This window comes from Heterodontus francisci, chromosome 19, assembly GCF_036365525.1.
Source record: "Heterodontus francisci isolate sHetFra1 chromosome 19, sHetFra1.hap1, whole genome shotgun sequence".
NCBI classification, from domain to species: Eukaryota; Metazoa; Chordata; class Chondrichthyes; order Heterodontiformes; family Heterodontidae; genus Heterodontus; species Heterodontus francisci.
Window position 1 is genome coordinate 12,950,415 of NC_090389.1, and position 19,498 is coordinate 12,969,912.

The following is a 19,498-nucleotide window of genomic DNA, read 5'->3' on the forward strand; positions in this document are numbered from 1 at the left end:
AGCCCCGCCCCTGGGCCATTACAGCCAATCAGCACTCTCTGCGTCACCGGACCGCGAACCGATTGGTCCACTCACCTGTCAATCCCAGGAGGGGGGCCTCGTGTAGTCGTTGTTACTAGATGTGGATCCGGCTGGAGTGTAAGAGCCGAGAAAATGGTTCCGGAAACTAGAACCAAACTGTAAATAATGGCCAGGGAGTGGAGCTTCTCTTCCCTTTTCATTGCGCTTTTTAAAATTTAAGTTTAAAAAGTTTGCCTTCAGTTTCTTTTTTATGACAACATTTATAAAATGGATGTTTTAGTCTCCTTTCCTTTCACTGCCTGATTTGAGCAGCACTGTCAAAATTGGGCAAAGTCAAAATGCAAGAGGCACCTGAGGCTAGCTGCCCAGAAGTTGAGTAATGGCAGGTACCCCCTTCTACTGCTCTGTTATATACCAGCCTATTGGGAGAGAATGAGGCAGGCAGAACAACCTGGAGTGTTCCATCCACATGATGGGCTGAATAGCTTCCTTCTGTGCTGTAAACCTATGTGGTTGTATAAGATGATTATGAAGAAGTAAAGCAGAATAACAGATGTTCATTTTCAACAAAAATGGGCTGCTGCTTTATTGGAACTATTTCACATTCAGACAGTATAGTTCCCGGTGTTATATTTGACACTGAAATGAGTTGCTGACCACATTGCCGCTTCATCACAAAGCCTGCTTATTGCATCACCCAATTACTCCCCTGCCTCAGCTCATCTGCTGCTGAAACTCTCCATGCCTTTGTTACCTCTCGACTTGATATTCCAATGCTCTGGTTCCTGGCCTCCCATTTTCCACCCTACATAAACTTGAGCTCATCCAAATGTCTGCTGCTGACATCTTAACTCGCTCCAGGTCTTGTTCACCTATCAGAAGCTCATCTTAGGATCAAACACAACTCCAAGAACTCCCCTAATCTTCTTTAAATAGTGCCATAGGATCTTTTACACTCACCTAAGAGGGCAAATGGGGCATCGGTTTCATGTCTCAACTGAAAGATGTCACCTTCAACATTGCAGCACTCCTTCAGTATTGCAATGGAGTGCCAGCCTAGTGCTCAAGTCTCTGGGGCGGGACTTGCACCCACAACCTGCTGACTCGGAGGCGGGCATGGTACCCTTGTTCTTGTTGAACTGGCACCTGGTCTGCTTACAGCTCAATTTTAAAACCTAAATCCTTCCATGGCCTCAACCCCTCCTTATTTCTGTAATCTCCTCCAGCCCTAGCAGCCTACAAGTTCTCTGCACTCCTACAATTTTATCCTCTTATGCATCCCCAATTTTAATCACTCCACCATTGCTGGCTGCGCTTTCAGCTTCCTTGGCCCTGAGCTCAGGAATCCCATCCCTAACTTTCCCCACCTCTCTACCTCATTTTCCTCATTTAAGATGCTCTTTAAATCCTACCTTTTTAACAAAGCTTTTGGTCACTGTGCTAATATCTCCTCATGCACCTCTATGTTAAAAATGCTTTTATTGCTCATACTCTTTAGCTCTGTGAAATGCACTACAAAATGAAAGTTGTTGTTGCTCTCCCCAGTGCCCAGACCAACAGAAGAGCTGATTATCTGGTCATTGCTGCTTGTGGGTTTTTGATGTGCACACATTGGCTGCTGCATTTCTGCATCACAAGATAGACTGCACTTGAAAAGTACTCCCTTGTCTGTGAAGTACTTTGACACCTCCTGAGGTTGTGAAAGGTGCGACAAAAATTTCCTTCCTTCCCTTTCCTTCCTTTACCTGTGCCAAGCACGAGTCTGGGTTAAAGCCTGGCTACCAAACCCCACTACATGTGTCGGGTTCTGGGCGGGTCTGTAGTCTGCGTCCAGCATTTGGGCTCGGGCTGGACTGTACTCGGGCGACATGTTTAGATAGAGGATCTGGATCGGCGCAGGCTTGGAGGGCCGAAGGGCCTGTTCCTGTGCTGTAATTTTCTTTGTTCTTTGTTCTTTGTATCGTTTTCGTTTTAATCTACGATTTTTTATCTGTTTCAATAATATGCTTGATATTTTCGGGTCAGGTCGTGCATTTTAAAAAATTAAAGGACTCAGGCCTGGGTCGGGTTCGGATTAGCTGTTGTCGGGTCGGGCCCAGGTCGGGTTTTAATTTTATGCCCGAGCCAGGCTTTAGTCTGAGTTTGCTGTCTCATTGCTGGACTTTTGAGTTTTCTTCTGCTGTTCTTATGAGTGGCCATATTAGCTGCCATAGCAACAAGATGTTCCAGCAGCAGAAGGCCAGTGGGCAGTAAAGAAAAACTGAAATACTCAACAGGTGAGGCATCACCTGTGGACAAACAGGATGGAGTGAGGAGATGTTTCAGGTCTAAAATCCTCCCTCAGAACTCTAAAAAAACTCAATGATTTTATCATTGTACAAATAGAGACCAGGCGACATCCAGATTCAATCTGCTCTTGATTGGTTTCCCTTGCGACAAGGCCAGGAGGTTCTCCTCCAGAAGAGAAGGAGGCATCACCGGTCCATGGTTCAGTCCCTTAGTTTGTAACTGGTGCACGTTTTTTCATTGCATAATTGAAAGAGCGAGGTTCTGGTTGCTGTTCCTGCCACACAAGGTGAATAGGATGTCAGAGAGCAGCTGGAGGGCAGGGGAGTGGAGACCTCAGGTAGCAGCAACAGGGAAGACACCTGAAGAGAGAGAGAATCAACAACCACAAGACTGGGTTTCGGGGAGGGTGGGGCAGTGGGCAGTCATTTCAATAATTGTCTGAAAAGTTCCAGTTCAATCAGGCGCCTGCAACAGGGTCACCAAGCCTCCGACATTGTCTTAAAGTCTCCAAAAATTGAAGATTAATCTCCCAGTCACAGCAGCAAACTGGGACGAAGGGTCACTGACCCGAAACGTTAACTCTGCTTCTCTTTCCACAGATGCTGCCAGACCTGCTGAGTGATTCCAGCATTTCTTGTTTTTGTTTGGGAAGAGAGATCATTGGGCATGAGAAAAGAAAATATGTGTTTTTTGCCATTTCCATTTGTTTACTGTAAAAATATTGGAGAGGGGATAAAAACTGCTGTTGGATTGACAATCGACAATCATCCAATCGGATCAGGGTTCACGTCCAGTTGCTGTGGGAAGGCAGGGAGTTGTGATAAAAACAAGAAATGCTGGAAATACTCAGCAGGTCTGGCAGCATCTGTGGAGAGAGAAGCAGAGTTAATGTTTCGGGTCAGTGACCCTTCTTCTGGTATTGTGATGATGGACGGACTAGGTGGCCAATGGCAGGAGGGTGGGGCAGGGCTGGTGGGGCATGGGGGTGGGGCTGCTGGGGCATGGGGGTGGGGCAGGGTTGCTGGAGAATGGAGTGGGACAGGGCTGCTGGAGCTTGGGGGTGGGGCTGCAGGAGAATGGGGTGGGACAGGGCTGCTGGAGCATGGGGGTGGAGCAGGGCTGCTGGAGAATGGGGTGGGGCTGATGGAGCATGTGGGTAGGGCAGGGCTGCAGGAGAATGGGGTGGGGCAGGGCTGCTGGGCATGGGGGTTGGGATGCTGGAACATGGTGGGGCTGCTGGAGCATGGGGGTGGGGCAGGGCTGCTGGGCATTGGGGTTGGGATGCTGGAGCATGGTGGGGCTGCTGGAGCATGGGGGTAGGGCAGGGCTGCTGGAGCATGGAGGTGGGGCTGCTGGAGGATGTGTGGGTGGGGCAAGGCTGCTGAAGCATGGGTAGTGGGCTGCGCTGCTGGGGGATGGGGCAGGATGACCAATGGCAGGAGCATGGGGGGTGGGGCAGGGCTGCTGGTGCAGGGGGGATGGGGCTGGGCTGCTGGAGCATGGGGGATGTGGCTGGGCTGCTGGAGCATAGGCGATGGAGCTGGGCTGCTGGAGCACAGGGGTGGGGCTGGGCTGTTGGGGTGGGGGGTGGGGCAGGGCTGCTGGAGCATGGGCGATGGGGCTGGGCTGCTGGAGCAGGGGGGTGGGGCTGGGCTGTTGGAGTGGGTGGTGGGGCGGGACTGCTGGAGCATGGGGGGGGTGGGGCTGGGCTGCTGGAGCATGGGGGGGTGGAACAGGGCTGGTAGAGCATGGGGGTGGGGCATGGCTGCTGGAAGGCCTGTCATGAAAGCCCACATGTGTTTTGAGTTGTCAGCTCTAACGGGCAAGCCAGCTTCAGCAGCTGGAGGGGCTCATTCCACACATAAAACATGGCAGGTGAATTTAACTCCTTGCCCTCTCCACTATGTTGGTATTTTTGTCTGTGAATGGCCCTGCAGAATCACAGTGAGGAGTGTGAATGCTGCAAGTGAAATAGCTGACTTCACCATGGCTGGAGCTGCAAGCCCTGTGCAGGGTTAACAGGGAGCTGTGAGAAGGAAGCTGTCCCTATTTTTGATTGGATCAGTGTTTGTTGTGGGAGAGGCCACTTCCTTAGTAGCTAATCCTGCTGCTTGTTTAGACTTGTTCAGCCTGTGTGACAGTGTGCCAGGAGTTTTCTCAGCCAGCAGATTTCATTCAGGATTGTGGGCCAGAATCCTACCCCTTCAGTAAGTAACGTGCAGGCTTTTTTGGGTTGCGGGTGACTGGAAATGCTGACGACCATTGCCCATTTGTACATGTCCTTGATTTGAGTGCCTTGCTGCTTTAGAGGGCAGTTAGGTGTTAACCTTGTTGGAGTAGAACTGGAGTTATGTATAGGCCGGACCTGGTAACGACGGCAGGTTTGCTTCCCTAAAGAACATGAGCGAACCATTTGAAAAGAAAGCAAGATTTGCATTTCTATATTGCTTTATACACCACTGGATGTCTCAAAGTGCTTTACAGCCAATGCAGTACTTTTGAAATGTAGTCACTGGATTTTAATGACAATCCAGCAGCTTCATGGTCACTTTTACTGATACCAGCTGTTTATTTCCAGATTTATTTCTAATTGAATTCAGATTCTTTAATTACAAGGGTGGGATTTGATCTCATGTTTTCTGGATTACCAGACTAGGCCTGTAGTTGAGGCTGTCGAGTTAGAACTTATGATTATATCATCACTGCACTCCCCCTGTTAGAAATACGGCTGCACAGCACTCTCGATTTCTAAGTACCTTAACTGTGAGCTGAAATGAGGCCTTCTACTTGATACCTGTGCTCACTGACTGAATTCATTCCCAGTCCAGCAATGTGTCGATTCTAAAATTATCATAGTTGATTTCAAAGCCCTCCATGGCTTGGCCACTCCCTATCTCTGAACCATAGAAACGTTACAGCACAGAAGGAGGCCATTCAGCCCATCATGTCTGCGCCGGCTGAAAAAAAACAGCCGTCCAATCTAATCCCACCTTCCAGCACCTGGTCCGTAGCCTTACAGGTGCATGTCCAGGTACCTTTTAAAAGAATTGAGGGTTTCTGCCTCCATCACCGTTCCTGGCAGTGAATTCCAGACACCCACCACCCTCTGGATAAAAAAATTTTTTCCTCATGTCCCCTCTAATCCTTCTACCAATCACCTTAAATCTGTGCCCCCGGTAATTGACCCCTCCGCTATGGGAAACAGCCCCTTCCTGTCTACTCTATTTAGGCCCCTCAAAATTTTGTACACCTCAATTAAGTCACCCCTCAGCCTCCTCTGTTCTAAGGAAAACAACCCTAGCCGATCCAATCTTTCCTCATAACTGCAACTTTCAAGCCCTGGCAACATTCTTGTAAATCTCCTCTATACTCTCTCAGAGCAATTATGTCCTTCCTGTAATGTGGTGACCAGAACTGTATTCAATACTCCAACTGTGGCCTAACCAGTGTTTTATACAGTTCCAGCATTACATCCCTGCTTTTGTATTCTATACCTCAGCCAATGAAGGAAAGCATTCCATATGCCGCCTTCACCACTCTATCTACCTGTCCAGTCACCTTCAGGGACCTGTGGACATGTACGCCAAGGTCTCTCACATCCTCTACCCCACTATCCTATCGCTACCCTCCTGTTTGTTGTGTATTTGCTTGTTTTGTTTGCCCTCCCCAAGTGTATTACCTCCAGATTAAATTCCATTTGCCACCTTCCCGTCCACTCAACTGAACCATTGATATAATTCTGGAGTCTACAGCTATCCTCTTCTCTATCAACTACATGGTCAATTTTTATGCCATCTACAAATTTCCTAATCATGCCTCCCATATTTAAGTCCAAATCATCAATATATACCACAAACAGCAAGGGACCCAACACTGAGCTCTGTGGAATGCCATTGAAACCATCTTCCATTCGCAAAAACATCTGTCAATCATTACCCTTTGTTTCCTGTCACTGAGCAAATTTTGGATCCAACTTGCCACATTCCCCTGTATCACATGGGCTTTTACTTTTCTGACCATTCTGCCATTGTCAACTGCCTTACTAAAATCCATGTAGACCACATCCACTGCACTTCCCTCATCAATCCTCCTTGTTACTTCCTCAAAAAATTCAATTAAGTTAATAAGACATGACACTCCCTTAACAAATCCATGCTGACTATCCCTGATTAATTCCTGCCTTTCTAAGTGACAGTTTATCCTCTCCCTCAGAATAGATTCTAATAATTTTCCCAACAGCGAGGTCAGACTGACCGGCCTAGAATTATTTGGCCTATCGCTCGCACCCTTTTTTAAACAGTGATACAACATTCGCTGACCTCCAAATTCTCTGGTACCTCGCCTGTATCTAGTGAGGATTTGAAGGTGATCCTCAGAGCATCCACTATTCTCTCTCTGACTTCCTTTAACAACCTGGGATACAATCCATCCGGTCCTGGTGGTTTATTCACTTTCAAGGATATCAGACCCTCTAGTACTTCCTCTCTCATTATGCTTATCGTATCTAATATTTCACACTCCTCTTTAACTGCAATGTCTGCATCATTCCTCTTCTTTGTGAAGGCAGAGACTAAAAACTCATTAAGATCCCTGCCCACATCTGCATCCATGCATAAGTTCCCTTGTACATCTCTGAAAGGCCCTACCCGTACCTTAGTTATCCTCTTGCTCTTAATGTACTGATAAAACATCTTTGGGTTTCCCTTGATTTTACCTGCCAATATTTTCCATATCCTCTCTTTGCTTCTCTAATTTCCTTTTTTACTTCACCCCTGCACTTTCTATTCTCCTCTAGGCTTTCTCAAGTATTAAGATTTATATGATTGTCAGAAGCTTTCTTTTTCTGCTTTAACTTACCCATAAGCTTCTAGATAACCAGGGGGATCTAGATTTAGCAGTACCACCCTTTTTCTTTTTGATAACATGCCTACACTGTGCTCGTAGAATCTCGCTTTTGAATGCCTCCACTGGTTCACCACTGATTTTCCTTCAAGTAGCTGTATCCAGTCTACTTTCGCCAGATCACCTCTCAGCTTCCTAAAATTTACCTTCCCCCAATTTAGAACTTTTATTCCTGTTCTATCTTTGTCCTTTTCCAGAATAATGCTATATCTAACTGTATCATGGTCACTATCTCCAAAATGGTCACCCACTGCTACTTCATCCACTTGCCCAGCTTCATTTCCTCAGACTATATCTAAAGTTTCGCCCCCTATCGTTGGGCTTGTTACATGTAGTTCAAGGATTTTGTGCTCTCTGTACCCAGTTTGTATCCCAGTTGATATTAGGGTAGTAGAAATGCTCAACTATTATTGCCTTATAGTTTGAACACTCAGAAATGTACCTACATATTCTTTTATCTCGCTCTCACTATTTGGGGGTCTATAATACGCTCCTAGTAGTGTGGCTGCCCCTTATTTATTTCTTAGCTCCACCCAAATGGCCTCATTTGATGATCCATTTAGCATATCATCCCTCCTCAAAGCTGTAATTGATTCTTTAATCAATAATGATACACCCCCTCCTTTTTTATCCCCCTCTCTATCCTGCCTGAAAACTCTATATTGAGCTGCCATTTTTGCTCCTCTTTAAACCACGTTTCTGTTGTAGCAATGATATCATGTTGCCACGTGTCTATCTGTGCCCTCAGCTTGTCGGCTTTATTTACTATACTCCTTGCATTTGAATAAACATTGCATTGAAACAAAGTCCCCAGCACTAGCATGGTGAACAAATGCAAGTTCATTACCTTCTTACTTATATCACTGTGTGTTTTCAAGCAACAGGAAAGCATATTTTAGTGACACTGCGCCTTTAAGAGTTTTTTAAAAGTCTGTTAATGCTGTTTATCTGTAGAGTTAAGTTGAGGATTTATTTCTGCCTCATTGTGCAGGAACCTCTCCTGGGTAGCAGCTGCACTGTCACAGGCCAGGCCTGTTTGTTGTGTTGCAGGCCCCAGACCTGGGTGTGATCGGCTGTCTTTTAAAACAACATCTTGTTCATCGCTTTACGGATAAACTAGAATTGCAGCTTTTGGACACTGCGGGCAATTTATGATCCAGGATGAAGGCCCAGAAATGTTGGTTGATGGGAAATCCTGGTTTTGCACATCCTGGTTTTACTTGCTATGTGAAAAATAGAAACATAGAAAATAGGAGCAGGAGTAGGCCATTCGGCCCTTCGGACCTGCTTCACCTTTGGCCCTTCGGACCTGCTTCACCATTCAAAAAAGATCATGGCTGATTGTCTAATTCAGTACCCTATTCCTGCTTTCTCCCCATATCCCTTGATCCCTTTGGCATTAAGAAATATATCTATCTCCTTTTGAATATATTTAATGACTTGGCCTCCACTGCCTTCTGTGGTAGAGAATTCCACAGGTTCACCACCCTCTAAGTGAAGAAATTTCTCCTCATCTTTGTTCTAAATGGTATACCCCGTATCCTGAGACTGTGATCCCTGGTTCTGGACTCCCCAGCCATCGGGAACATCCTCCCTGCACCTAGCCTGTCTAGTCCTGTTAGAATTTTATAGGTTTCTATGAGATCCCCTCTCATTCATCTGAACTCTAGTGAATATAGGCCTAGTCGACCCAATCTCTCCTCATACGTCAATCCTGCCATCCCAGGAATCAGCCTAATAAATCTTCTTTGCACTCCCTCCAAGAACATCCTTCCTCAGATAAGGAGACCAAAACTGCACACAATGCTCCAGATGTGGTCTCACCAAGGTCCTGTATAACTGCAGTAAGACATCCTTGCTCCTGTACTCAAATCCTCTTGCAATGAAGGCCAACATACCATTCGCCTTCCTAACTGCTTGCTGCACCTGAATGCTTGCTTTCAGTGACTGGTGTACAAGGACACCCAGGTCTCGTTGCACCTCCCCCTTTCCCAATCTACCCCCCACCCCCAACCCCAGTTTTGTGTTGTCTGCAAACTTGGAAATGTTTCACTCCTCATGGAATGAATCAGGAGAGAAATCATAGAGGCATTAAAATTTGTTTTATTATTTATGAAAATATTGGAGATGGAGGGAAATGACTGTTGGACTGCCCAGGGCTTGTGGAAGAGGGAGATCATGTAGGGAAATCCTCCACGAATATGTCCAACCAGACTTGGTGACCCTACGTCCATTTTAGCCGAGCACCATGGAGATGAAAGGCCTGTGTCATTTATTGGAAGGCCTTTGCAGGCTGCTCTTGCATTGTGGTTAAGCCTCATTTAAGTGTTGAAGTAAAATAGTCTCTCCAAAATTTGCTGGATTTTACATGAGGGTCCCAGAGGTGTCCAGGGTCTTTAACCATTAAATATAAATCATTAACAACCAGGTCTGGGTCCTACTGGAGTATAAGAGCCATAATAATGGTTCCGCTTTGTAAAGCCAAACTGTTTATGCTGCGGGGTTTGAGTTTTTCTATTCTTTTTATTGTGTTTTTTTAACAACTAAATTTATAAAATTAATATTTTAATCTTGTATCCTTCCCCTAGCTGATTTGAGCAGTACTGCCAACACTGGGCAGAGCCAAGGTGTGAGACTTAAGGCCGTCTGCTCAGGTTTGAACCAGAAGTCGGGTTTTTGGCAGTAGCCCATTCTATGGTTCTGTAAAAAAACAAAAACAAAACAGGCTCTGGGGAGAGAACGGAGCAGTTGGAACAGCTTGGATTGTTCAAGCACAAAGAGCCAGGACAGGCATAATGGGCTGAATGGCTTCCTTCTGTGTCACAGCTTCCATGGTTGTATCTTCTGAGGTGACTTTCACTGTGCGATACATTTAGAAAATGAGCAAGCAGTAAAATAAGGTAGTCCCTGAATGCTTTGACCTATTTTTTGCCCTTGAGATAAGTACAAAGTGGAAACACTCTTGAAGATTTCCATGAATTTTGGGCACACTTAAAAGAGCAATCGAATCTGTGTGACTAATGCAAAATCGGTGAGAGTTGCTACACCTGTGAAAATCTGCAACGCTCCAAATTTAAAGAAACTGAATTCATGCTCCTCCCCTCCCTGCCCCGTCCTGCACAGTGGAACCTCCTTCAACTCCGGCTTGCTGTGAGCTTGCTTTTGGGAAGGTGCCTGTCTGCCTTCAGTTTAGGGAGTGCCTGTAGCTGTGGTCTATGCATGGGATAGACTCCCAGCTTTGGTCATTGTTAATTAACGTTGTACAGAAAGAGCTGGGTACTACCAGATGGCTTAGTTAGCGGGCAAAGGAGCTGCTTAGTATGGTACAGGTCAGGGAAGCTCCAGACTTCAATCCCTGATCCATGCTTAGTTAGCGGGTAGAGGCAGCCTCAGTACAATTGGCTCCTGGCCAAGAGTGAAGTACAACAGGAAAGTACAAAGACTAGACAACGAAATCCCCAGCACAAGACACTGCCTTCTGGAGTGGATGGAAAGTGAAAACTGAGCTGGATGTATTTATAATTAGGAATGGAATGGAGGGCTGAAAGGATAACTATGGATGGAGCTCATCACGAGCTGTGGAAAATGATGGTCCCTGAAGGCTGTCAACTTATGACCGGCAGGGAAAGGAAGGAAGCAGGTTGGGGGAGGGGTGGAGGAAGCACGGGATGTGGAATTCAACATCAAAATTAGCCCTGGACCACTCACCTGCTCAGTTTTCTGTCTTCCAGCTCTGTTGCAGCCATGCCACCAAAGAGGAAATCGGCCGCCAGCAAATCGGCCACCGGGCAAAAGAAGGTCAAAGCTGAACCAGAGGAGGACAACGTCAAGTCAACCATTGAGGCTCTAAAAGCTGCCCCGAAAGACCAGGTCAAGGCCAAGATTGATGAGCAGTGCCAGTTGAGTTCTAACGCACTGGCTGCGGTAAGTGGGCTCCAGTGTTATGACATTCTTGGAATTCCCGGTTCTGGCACACACTCTCCTGCCATCATTTCCCTACACTGTCCAAAAGATCGTAACCCTTTGAGGACCACAAGGCACCTCTACACTGAAGCAATGTGTCAATGCCTCCCACTGTGGCAGACAATTCAAAATATTCCACTTTATCCCCAGAATTCTGGTTTTGTATTGAAATTAAAATAGTGAATAATCAAAAAAAACTTCCTTCCCCCAATCTCCTTTTCTGCAGTTCTGCAGCACAGTTCTGCAGTGTCAGCTGCCTGCCAGTGCCCAAGTAGCTATCATTCACTCACAAACCCAGACAGCGAGTGCCAGTTGGCTAGAAGCCCATCGGGGGTGGTGGTGGACATTTTACCAAACCCAATCCAATCTCTACACTCCCAGCAGGAGTCGTGGGCCAATTGAATTGTTTCATATTGTAACTTGGAAGGCACGGATTGATGTCACAGCGAGGCTGTGTCAGAGATCAGCGTGGGTGCTGAGGTCAAAGTTGAGCGCCCCCTCCAGCAGCCTCCCTGCTGAGGCAGCCCAACTCACCACAGGCTAGCGATTGAATTATTAGCTGCTGGGTTCACATTTTAGAAGTTTCCAGAAATCTCACTCGGCAAAGAAACTGGAATGAAGGCATAAAATGTCAGAAGCACACAGTGAGTCAGTTGACATTGGTAAGGAGGAAAGATTGGTTATGGCATTTAGGATGTTTACCCTGCATCAGAACTGAAGAGAAGAGGGCATTTCCAGAGAATCATATAGCACAAGAGGGGATCATTTGTCCCATTGTGATCGTGCTGGCTCTTTGATAGAGCTTTCAACTGGTAGCACTCTTTCCTCTGACCTGGAAGGTTGTAGGTTCAATCCCCACTCTAGGGGCTTAACCACAAAGATTCAGGCTGACGTTCCAGAGCAGTATTGTCTGAGATACCATTTTTCTGATAAAACATTAAACTGAGGTCTTGTCGGGCCAATCTTAAAAAAGAGCAGGTGAACCAACCAGAGAGCAGGTTATATTTGACTTGATATTGTGTAATGTGTCATTTCAATTAATTACCTCAGAATAAAGGCATTTCTAGGTAGCAGCGACCACAATATTATTGAATTTTACATCCAGTTTGAAAGAGAGAAAAATGGGTTTAAGACAAGTATTTTAAACTTGAATAAGGGGAACTATGTGGGCATGAAAGCTGAACGAGCTGAAGTGAACTGGGTTACTAGGCTAGGAGATAGATCAATAGAGAAGCAGTGGCAGACATTTAAGGGGATATTTCAGAATACTCAGAATAAGTATATTCCTACTACAAAGAAAAATTCTAAGAGGAGGACCCACCATCCGTGGTTAACTAAAGAAGTTAAGGAAAGCATCAAACTTGAGGAAAAGGCATATAATTACACAAAGATGAGTGGCAATTCAGATGATTGGTCAGAATATAAAGAATGGCAGAAAATAATGAAAAGGTTAATCAGGAGAAAGAAATTAGAGTGTGAGAGGAAGCTAGCTAGATATGTAAAAATGGATAGCAAGAGTTTCTACAGGTATTTAAAAAGGAAAAGAGTAAGTAAAGTGAGTGTTGGCCCTTTCGAGAGTAAGAATGGGGAGTTCATAGGAGATAATAAGGAAATGGTGGATGAAATGAACAAATATTTTGCTCTGTCTTCACAATAGAGAATACAAAAAACATTCCAGAAATAGCTGTAAATCAGGAGGTGGAAGGAACTTGGTGAAATTAGAATCGCCAGGGAAACGGTACTGAGCAAACTGATGGAGCTGCGGGCTGACAAGTCCCCAGGTCCTGATGGGCTTCATCCTAGGATCCTAAAAGAGGTGGCTAATGAGGTAGTAGATGCGTTCATGTTAATTTTTCAAAATTCACTAGTTCTGGAAAGGTTCCATCAGACTGGAAAGGAGCAAATATAACCCCTCCATTCAAGAAGGGGGGGGGGGGGGGAGGCAGAAAACAGGTAATCAGATTGGCAGAGGGAACATGGAAGACGAATTTGTAGAGTGCATCAGGGATTGTTACTTAGAGCAATACATTGCAGAACCTACCAGGGATCAGGCTATTTTAGATCTAGTAATGTCCAATGAGGTAGGATTAATATGAGATATCGTAGTTAAGGATCCTCTATGGGGTAACATGGTAGAATTTCAAATTCAGTTTGAGGGCGAACAACTCTGTTCTCAAACCAGTGTCCTCAGTTTAAACAAGGGCAATTATGGAGGTATGAAGAAAGAGTTGTCTGAAGCGGGCTGGGAAAATAGACTAAGGGGAAGGTCAGTGGATGAGCAGTGGCAGACACTTAAGCAGATATTTCATAACTCTCAGTAAAAATTTATGCCAGTCAAAAAGAAGGACTCGATGAGAAAGATGAACCACCCTTGGTTAACAAAGGCAGTCAAGGAGAGTATCCAATCAAAAACTAAGGCATGCAAAGTGGCGAGAAATAGTGGTAGGCCAGAGGATTGGGAATATTTTAGGAACCAGCAGCGGATGACTAAAAAGCTAATAAAGAGGGAGAAAATTGATTATGAAATTTAATTGGCAAGAAATATAAAAACAAACAACAAGAGCTTCTACGGGTATATAAAAAGAGAGTAGCTAAAGTGAGCGTGGGATCCTTGGAGGATGCGACTGGAGAATTGATAACGGGTAAATGGCAGATACTTTAAACCAATATTTTGCATCGGTCTTCACGATGGAGGACACTATAAACATCCCACAGATATCACATAAGCAAGGAGCTAATGCGAGGAAAGATCTTGTAACAGTCTCTGTCACAAAGGACAAAGTATTTGACAAACTAATGGGACTAAAGGCAGACAAGTCGCCAGGACCTGATGGCCTGCATCCAAGGGTTTTAAAGGAAGTGGCTGCAGAGATAGTGGAGGCATTGGTCGAAAAATTCCAGAACTCACTGGATTCCCAGAGGGTCCCAGCAGATTGGAAAACCGTCAATGTGACACCCCTGTTCAAGAAATGAGGGAGACAAAATGCTGGAGACTCTCGGCCAGTCAGCCTAACATCGGTTGTTGGGAAAATGCTAGAGTCCATTATTAAGGAAGAAATAGCAGGCCATTTGGAAAAGCTTAACACAATCAAACGGAGTCAACATGTGAAAGGGAACTCATGTTTGACAAGTTTGCTGGAGTTCTTTGAGGATATAACAAGCAGAGTTGACAAAAGGGAACCAGTAGATCTAGTGTATTTAGATTTCCAGAAGGCATTCAATAAGGTGCCACATAAAAGATTATTGCACAAGATAGGAGTTCACAGTATTGGGGGTAATGTATTATCATGGATTGAGGATTGGTTAACTCACAGAAGACAGAGTCAGGATTAATGGATCTTTTTCAGGTTGGAAAGACATAACTAGTGGAGTGCCACAAGGATCAGTCCTGGGGCCTCAATTATTTACTATATGTATTAATGACTTGAAGGAGGGGGGCAGAGTGTAATATATCCAAATTTGCTGATACAAAAATAGGTGGGAGGATATGTTATGGTGATGACATAAGGAATCTGCAAAGGGGATATAGATAGGTTGAGTGAGTGGGCAAAAGCTTGGCAAATGGAGTTCAATGTAGGAAAATGTGAGGCCATGCACTTTGGTAGGAAGAATCAAAAGGCAGACTATTTAAATGGAGAGAGACTTCAAAAAAGTGCAGCACAGAGGGATCTGGGTGTTCTTGTGCATGAAACAGAAAAGGTTAGCATGCAGGTGCAGCAAATAATTAAGAAGGCAAATGGAATTTTGGCCTATATTGCTAGGGGGTTGGAGTTTTAAAATAGGGAAGTCTTGTTACATCTGTACAGGGTGTTGGTGAGGCTGCAGCTGGAGTACTGTGTACAGTTTTTGTCCCCGTATTTAAGAAAGGATATACTGGCATTGGAGGCAGTTCAAAAGAGATTCACCAGGCTGATTCCTGGGATGAAGGGGTTGTCTTATCAAGAATGGTTAAATAGGTTAGACCTTTATTCATTAGGGTTTAGAAGAATGAGGGCTGGTCTTATTGAAACGTACAAGATTCTAAGGGTGCTTGACAGGGTAGATGTTGAGAAGATGTTTCCACGAGTAGGGGAAATCTTGAACTAGGGGACATAGAATAAGGGAACACTCATTTAAAACTGAGATGCAAAGGAATTTCTTCTGAGGGTAGGGAATGTCTGGAATTCTCTACCCCAAAGAGTCGTGGAGGCTAGATCACTGAAAGTATTTGAAGAGGAGGTCGATAGATTTTTGAAATATTGGGGAGTTGAGGGCTATGAGCGCTGACACGAAAGAGGAGTTGAGGTCTGGGGCAGATCAGCCATCATCTTATTGAATGATGGGGCAGGCTTGAGGGGCCGAATAGCCTACTCCTGCTCCTATTTCTTATGTTCTTGTGTTAACTATAGGCCAGTTAGCTTGACATCTGTTGTGGGAAGGTGTTAGAATTGATCATTAAGGAGTTTGTAGCTGGGCACTTTGAAAAACTCAAGATAATCGGAATAGTCAACATGGTTTTGTGAGAGGGAAATCATGTTTAACTAATTTGTTGGAGTTCTTTGAAGGAGTGACATATGCTGTGGATAAAGGGGAGCCTGTTGACGTACTGTACTTGGATTTCCAGAAGGCATTTGACAAGATGCCACATAAAAGGTTATTGCGCAAAGTAAGAGCTCATGGTGTAGGGGGTAACCTATTAGCCTGGATAGACGATTGGCTGGCTGGCAAAAACAGAGAGTATGCATAAATGGATCCTTTTCTGATTGGCAGGATGTGACGAGTGGAGTCCCACAGGGGTCTGTGCTGGGGCCTCAACTTTTTACAATTTATATCAATGACTTAAATGAGGGGAGCAATGGCATGGTAGCTAAATTTGCAGATGACACAAAGATAGGTAGGAAAGTATGTTGTGAAGAGGACATGGGGAGGTTGCAGACCGATATAGATAGTGTTATGACCAGGTGAGAAAGATGTCTAGGGGTCCCTTTCAGCCTTCACCTGGTCTGACTGGAACAGGGTTTTATTTTTAAACAGAATGTGTTTTTAGCTCCCCCTTGGTGAATCCTTGTTCACTGCTTTCCAATTATAGGGCAGAGAAGCCAGCACACGCACACTGGTTTAAAGAAGAACGATTGAAATTTATTAAAACTTAAACTCTAATTCGGTTCACGCCTACGGATTCATGACGCGCCCACGCGAGCATGCATATGCGATACACACATGCAAATAGAGACAGAAAAGAGCAGAAGAAATAAAGTGGAAAAGTTTGAGGCAATATCTGAAGAATTTTTGTGATGGGTCTTCGAGCTCACTGTATTGCCCTTGATTGTAGGTAGTTCTTGCTTTTCGTTGGAGCCCAGTATTCTTAGACTTATTCACTGCAGGAGACTTTTCTCTCTTGGGGTTCATGTGTCTTAAGTTAGTTTTTGGAGTTCCGTGAGAAAGAGATGGAAGCAGACGGGAGAGGCTGTGGTGAGCCTACCAGGAAAGGTCTTTACAATCCAGGAGCAAACAGCTTTTTGCCAGTTCAAGCTGTCTGTACAATTTAAAACTCCCCAAGTTGTCCAGCATGTGACCGACTGGTATAACCACTTCTGGCTTTATGTATTATGTGTGTCAGGGGATGGTCCTTTGTCTACAAGCAGTGTCTATTATGCAAAAATGTCCTGCCAGCCAGGTGCCTGGCAACCCCTTGTAACAGGCCTTCTCTTCCCAGCAACAATTTGAAATTTAATGTGGCAAAATTAATGTACCTCATTCTTGGCAGGTGGGGGCCTGCATGACAATAGGTTGAGTGCGTGGGCAAAAATCTGGCAAATGGAGTATAATGTGGGAAAATGTGAAGTTGTTCACTTTGGCAGGAAGAATAAAAAAGCAGAATATTACTTAAACGTAGAACAACTGAAGAATTCCGAAGTGCAGAGGGATCTAGGTGTTCTAGTGCATGAGTCACAAAAAGTTAGTATACAGGTACAGCAAGTAATAAAGAAGGCTAATGGAATGCTATCCTTTTTTATGTGAGGCATTGAAAATTAAAGTAAGGATGTTATGCTTTAGGTATACAGGGCACTGGTGAGACCACATCTCAAATACTGTGTGCAGGTTGGTCTCCATATTTAAGGAAGGATGTAAATGCGTTGGAGGCGGTTCAGAGGAGGTTTAGTAGATTGATACCTGGAATGAGCTGGTTATCTTATGAGGAAAGGTTGGACAGACTGGGCTTGTTTTCACTGGAGTTTAGAAGAGTGAGGGGAGACTTGATTCAAGTTTATAAGATCCCAAACGGTCTTGACAAGGTGGATGTGGAAAGGATGTTTCCTCTTGTGGGTGAGTCCAGAACTAGGGGGCACTGTTTTAAAATTAGGGGTTGCCCTTTTAGGATAGAGATGAGAAATTTTTTCGCTCAGAGGGTTGTGCGACTTTGTAACTCACTGCCTCAGAAGGTGGTGGAGGCGGGGTCATTGAATATTTTTAATGTGGAAGTAGATAAATTCTTGTTAGGCAAGGGAATCAAAGGTTATCGGGGGTAGATGGGAGTGTGGAATTCGAAACACAAACAGATCAGCCATGATCTTATTGAATGGAGGAGCAGGCTAGAGGGGCTGTTCGTAGTTATGCTGTCACCTGGCCAATAATAATCCCTCAATCAACATCATTAAAACAGATTATTTGGGCATCAACACCTTGCTGTTTGTGGGATCTTGCTGTGCACAAATTGTCTACAGTATTTCCTACATTACAACAGTAACAAAAGTACTCCATTGGCTGTAAAGTGCTTTGGAACGCATGTAGTCATGAAAGGCACAATAGAAATGTAAGTCTTTTTTTAATCCAATACATCCCGTTCCCCTGCTCTTTCATTCATTCATGCCACACAAGTGCCAGGCATCCCATCTACAACCTTAAACGTTGACTCCCTCCACCACTGACGCACAGTGGCAGCGGTGTGTACCATCTACATAATGCACTGCAGCAACTTGCCGAGGCTCCTTAGACAGCACCTTCCAAACCCACGACCTCTACTACCTAGAAGGACAAGGGCAGCAGATACGTGGGAACACCACCACCTGCAAGTTCCCCTACAAGTCTCACACCATCCTGACTTGGAACTATATCACTGTTCCTTCACTGTCGCTGGGTCAAAATCCTGGAACTCACTCCCTAACAGCACTGTAGGTGTACCAACCCACATGGACTGCAGTGGTTCAAGAAGGCAGCTCACCACCACATTCTCAAGGGCAATTAGGGATGGGCAATAAATGCTGGCCTAGCCAGCGATGCTCACATCCCAGGAACAAAGAAAAAAAAAATGCCCATACCCCTTCATTTCCTCTTCCTTTCAAATATTTATCCAGTTCCCTTCTGAAAGTTGTTGTTGAATTTGCTTCCATCACCCTTTCAGTCTCATTCCAGATCATAACCAATTGCTGCATTAAAAAAAAATTCTCTCATCTGGGTCTTTGAAACTTATCATAAATCTGTGTCCTCTTGTTATCATCTCTCCTGCCAGTCGAGACAGTTCCCCTGTCTGCTCTGTCAAAACCCCTGATACTTTTGAAAACCTTGATTTAAATCACCCCTTCACCTTTTTTGCTCTTAACAATCCCAACTTCTCTAGTGTCTCTATATAACTGAAATCCCTCATCCCTGGTATCATTCAGGTAAATCTCCTCTGTATCATCTGCCTGGTTGGAAAAACAAGAGGGAAAGAATCAGCCGCTGAGTTGAATGCTTAATTGAGGGGTAATCTGATCAACATGTTTAAAATGATAAAGGGATACAATAGGGTAAATACAGGGTTAGGTGGGGGGAGAATTTCTTTACCCTGCGGCAGGTGGTGGGTGAGAGAACCAACATGAGGGGAAACACATACTTGATCTCTTTTTGAGGATGTTACTTGCAGCAGAGATAAAGGAGAACCAGTGGATGTGGTGTATTTGGATTTTCAGAAGGCTTTTGATAAGACCCCACACAGGAGGTTGGTAAATAAAATTAGAACACGTGGGATTGGGGGTAATATACTGGTATGGATTGAGAATTGGTTAACAGACAGAAAACAGAGAGTACGAATAAATGGGTCATTCTCAGGATGGCAGGCTGTTTAGTTTAGTTTAGAGATACAGCACTGAAACAGGCCCTTCGGCCCACCGAGTCTGTGCCGACCAGCAACCACCCAATTATACTAATCCTACACTAATTCCATATTCCTACCACATCCCCACCTGTCCCTATATTTCCCTACCACCTACCTATACTAGTGACAATTTATAATGGCCAATTTACCTATCAACCTGCAACTCTTTTGGCATGTGGGAGGAAACCGGAGCACCTGGAGGAAACCCAC

General features: G+C 44.9%; 1 protein-coding gene across 1 annotated transcript in view; it reads left to right on the top strand.

Moving 5' to 3' along the window:
* The first annotated feature begins 4,403 nt into the window (after positions 1-4,403).
* The window catches only part of parp3 (poly (ADP-ribose) polymerase family, member 3), a 73,388-nt gene continuing 58,293 nt past the window's right edge, over positions 4,404-19,498 (top strand). Inside the window, exons 1-2 of the mRNA XM_068051384.1 lie at positions 4,404-4,517; positions 10,944-11,136. Coding sequence (XP_067907485.1) covers positions 10,957-11,136 — 180 coding nt within the window. The 5' untranslated portion in view covers positions 4,404-4,517; positions 10,944-10,956. The remainder of the gene's footprint in view (positions 4,518-10,943; positions 11,137-19,498) is intronic.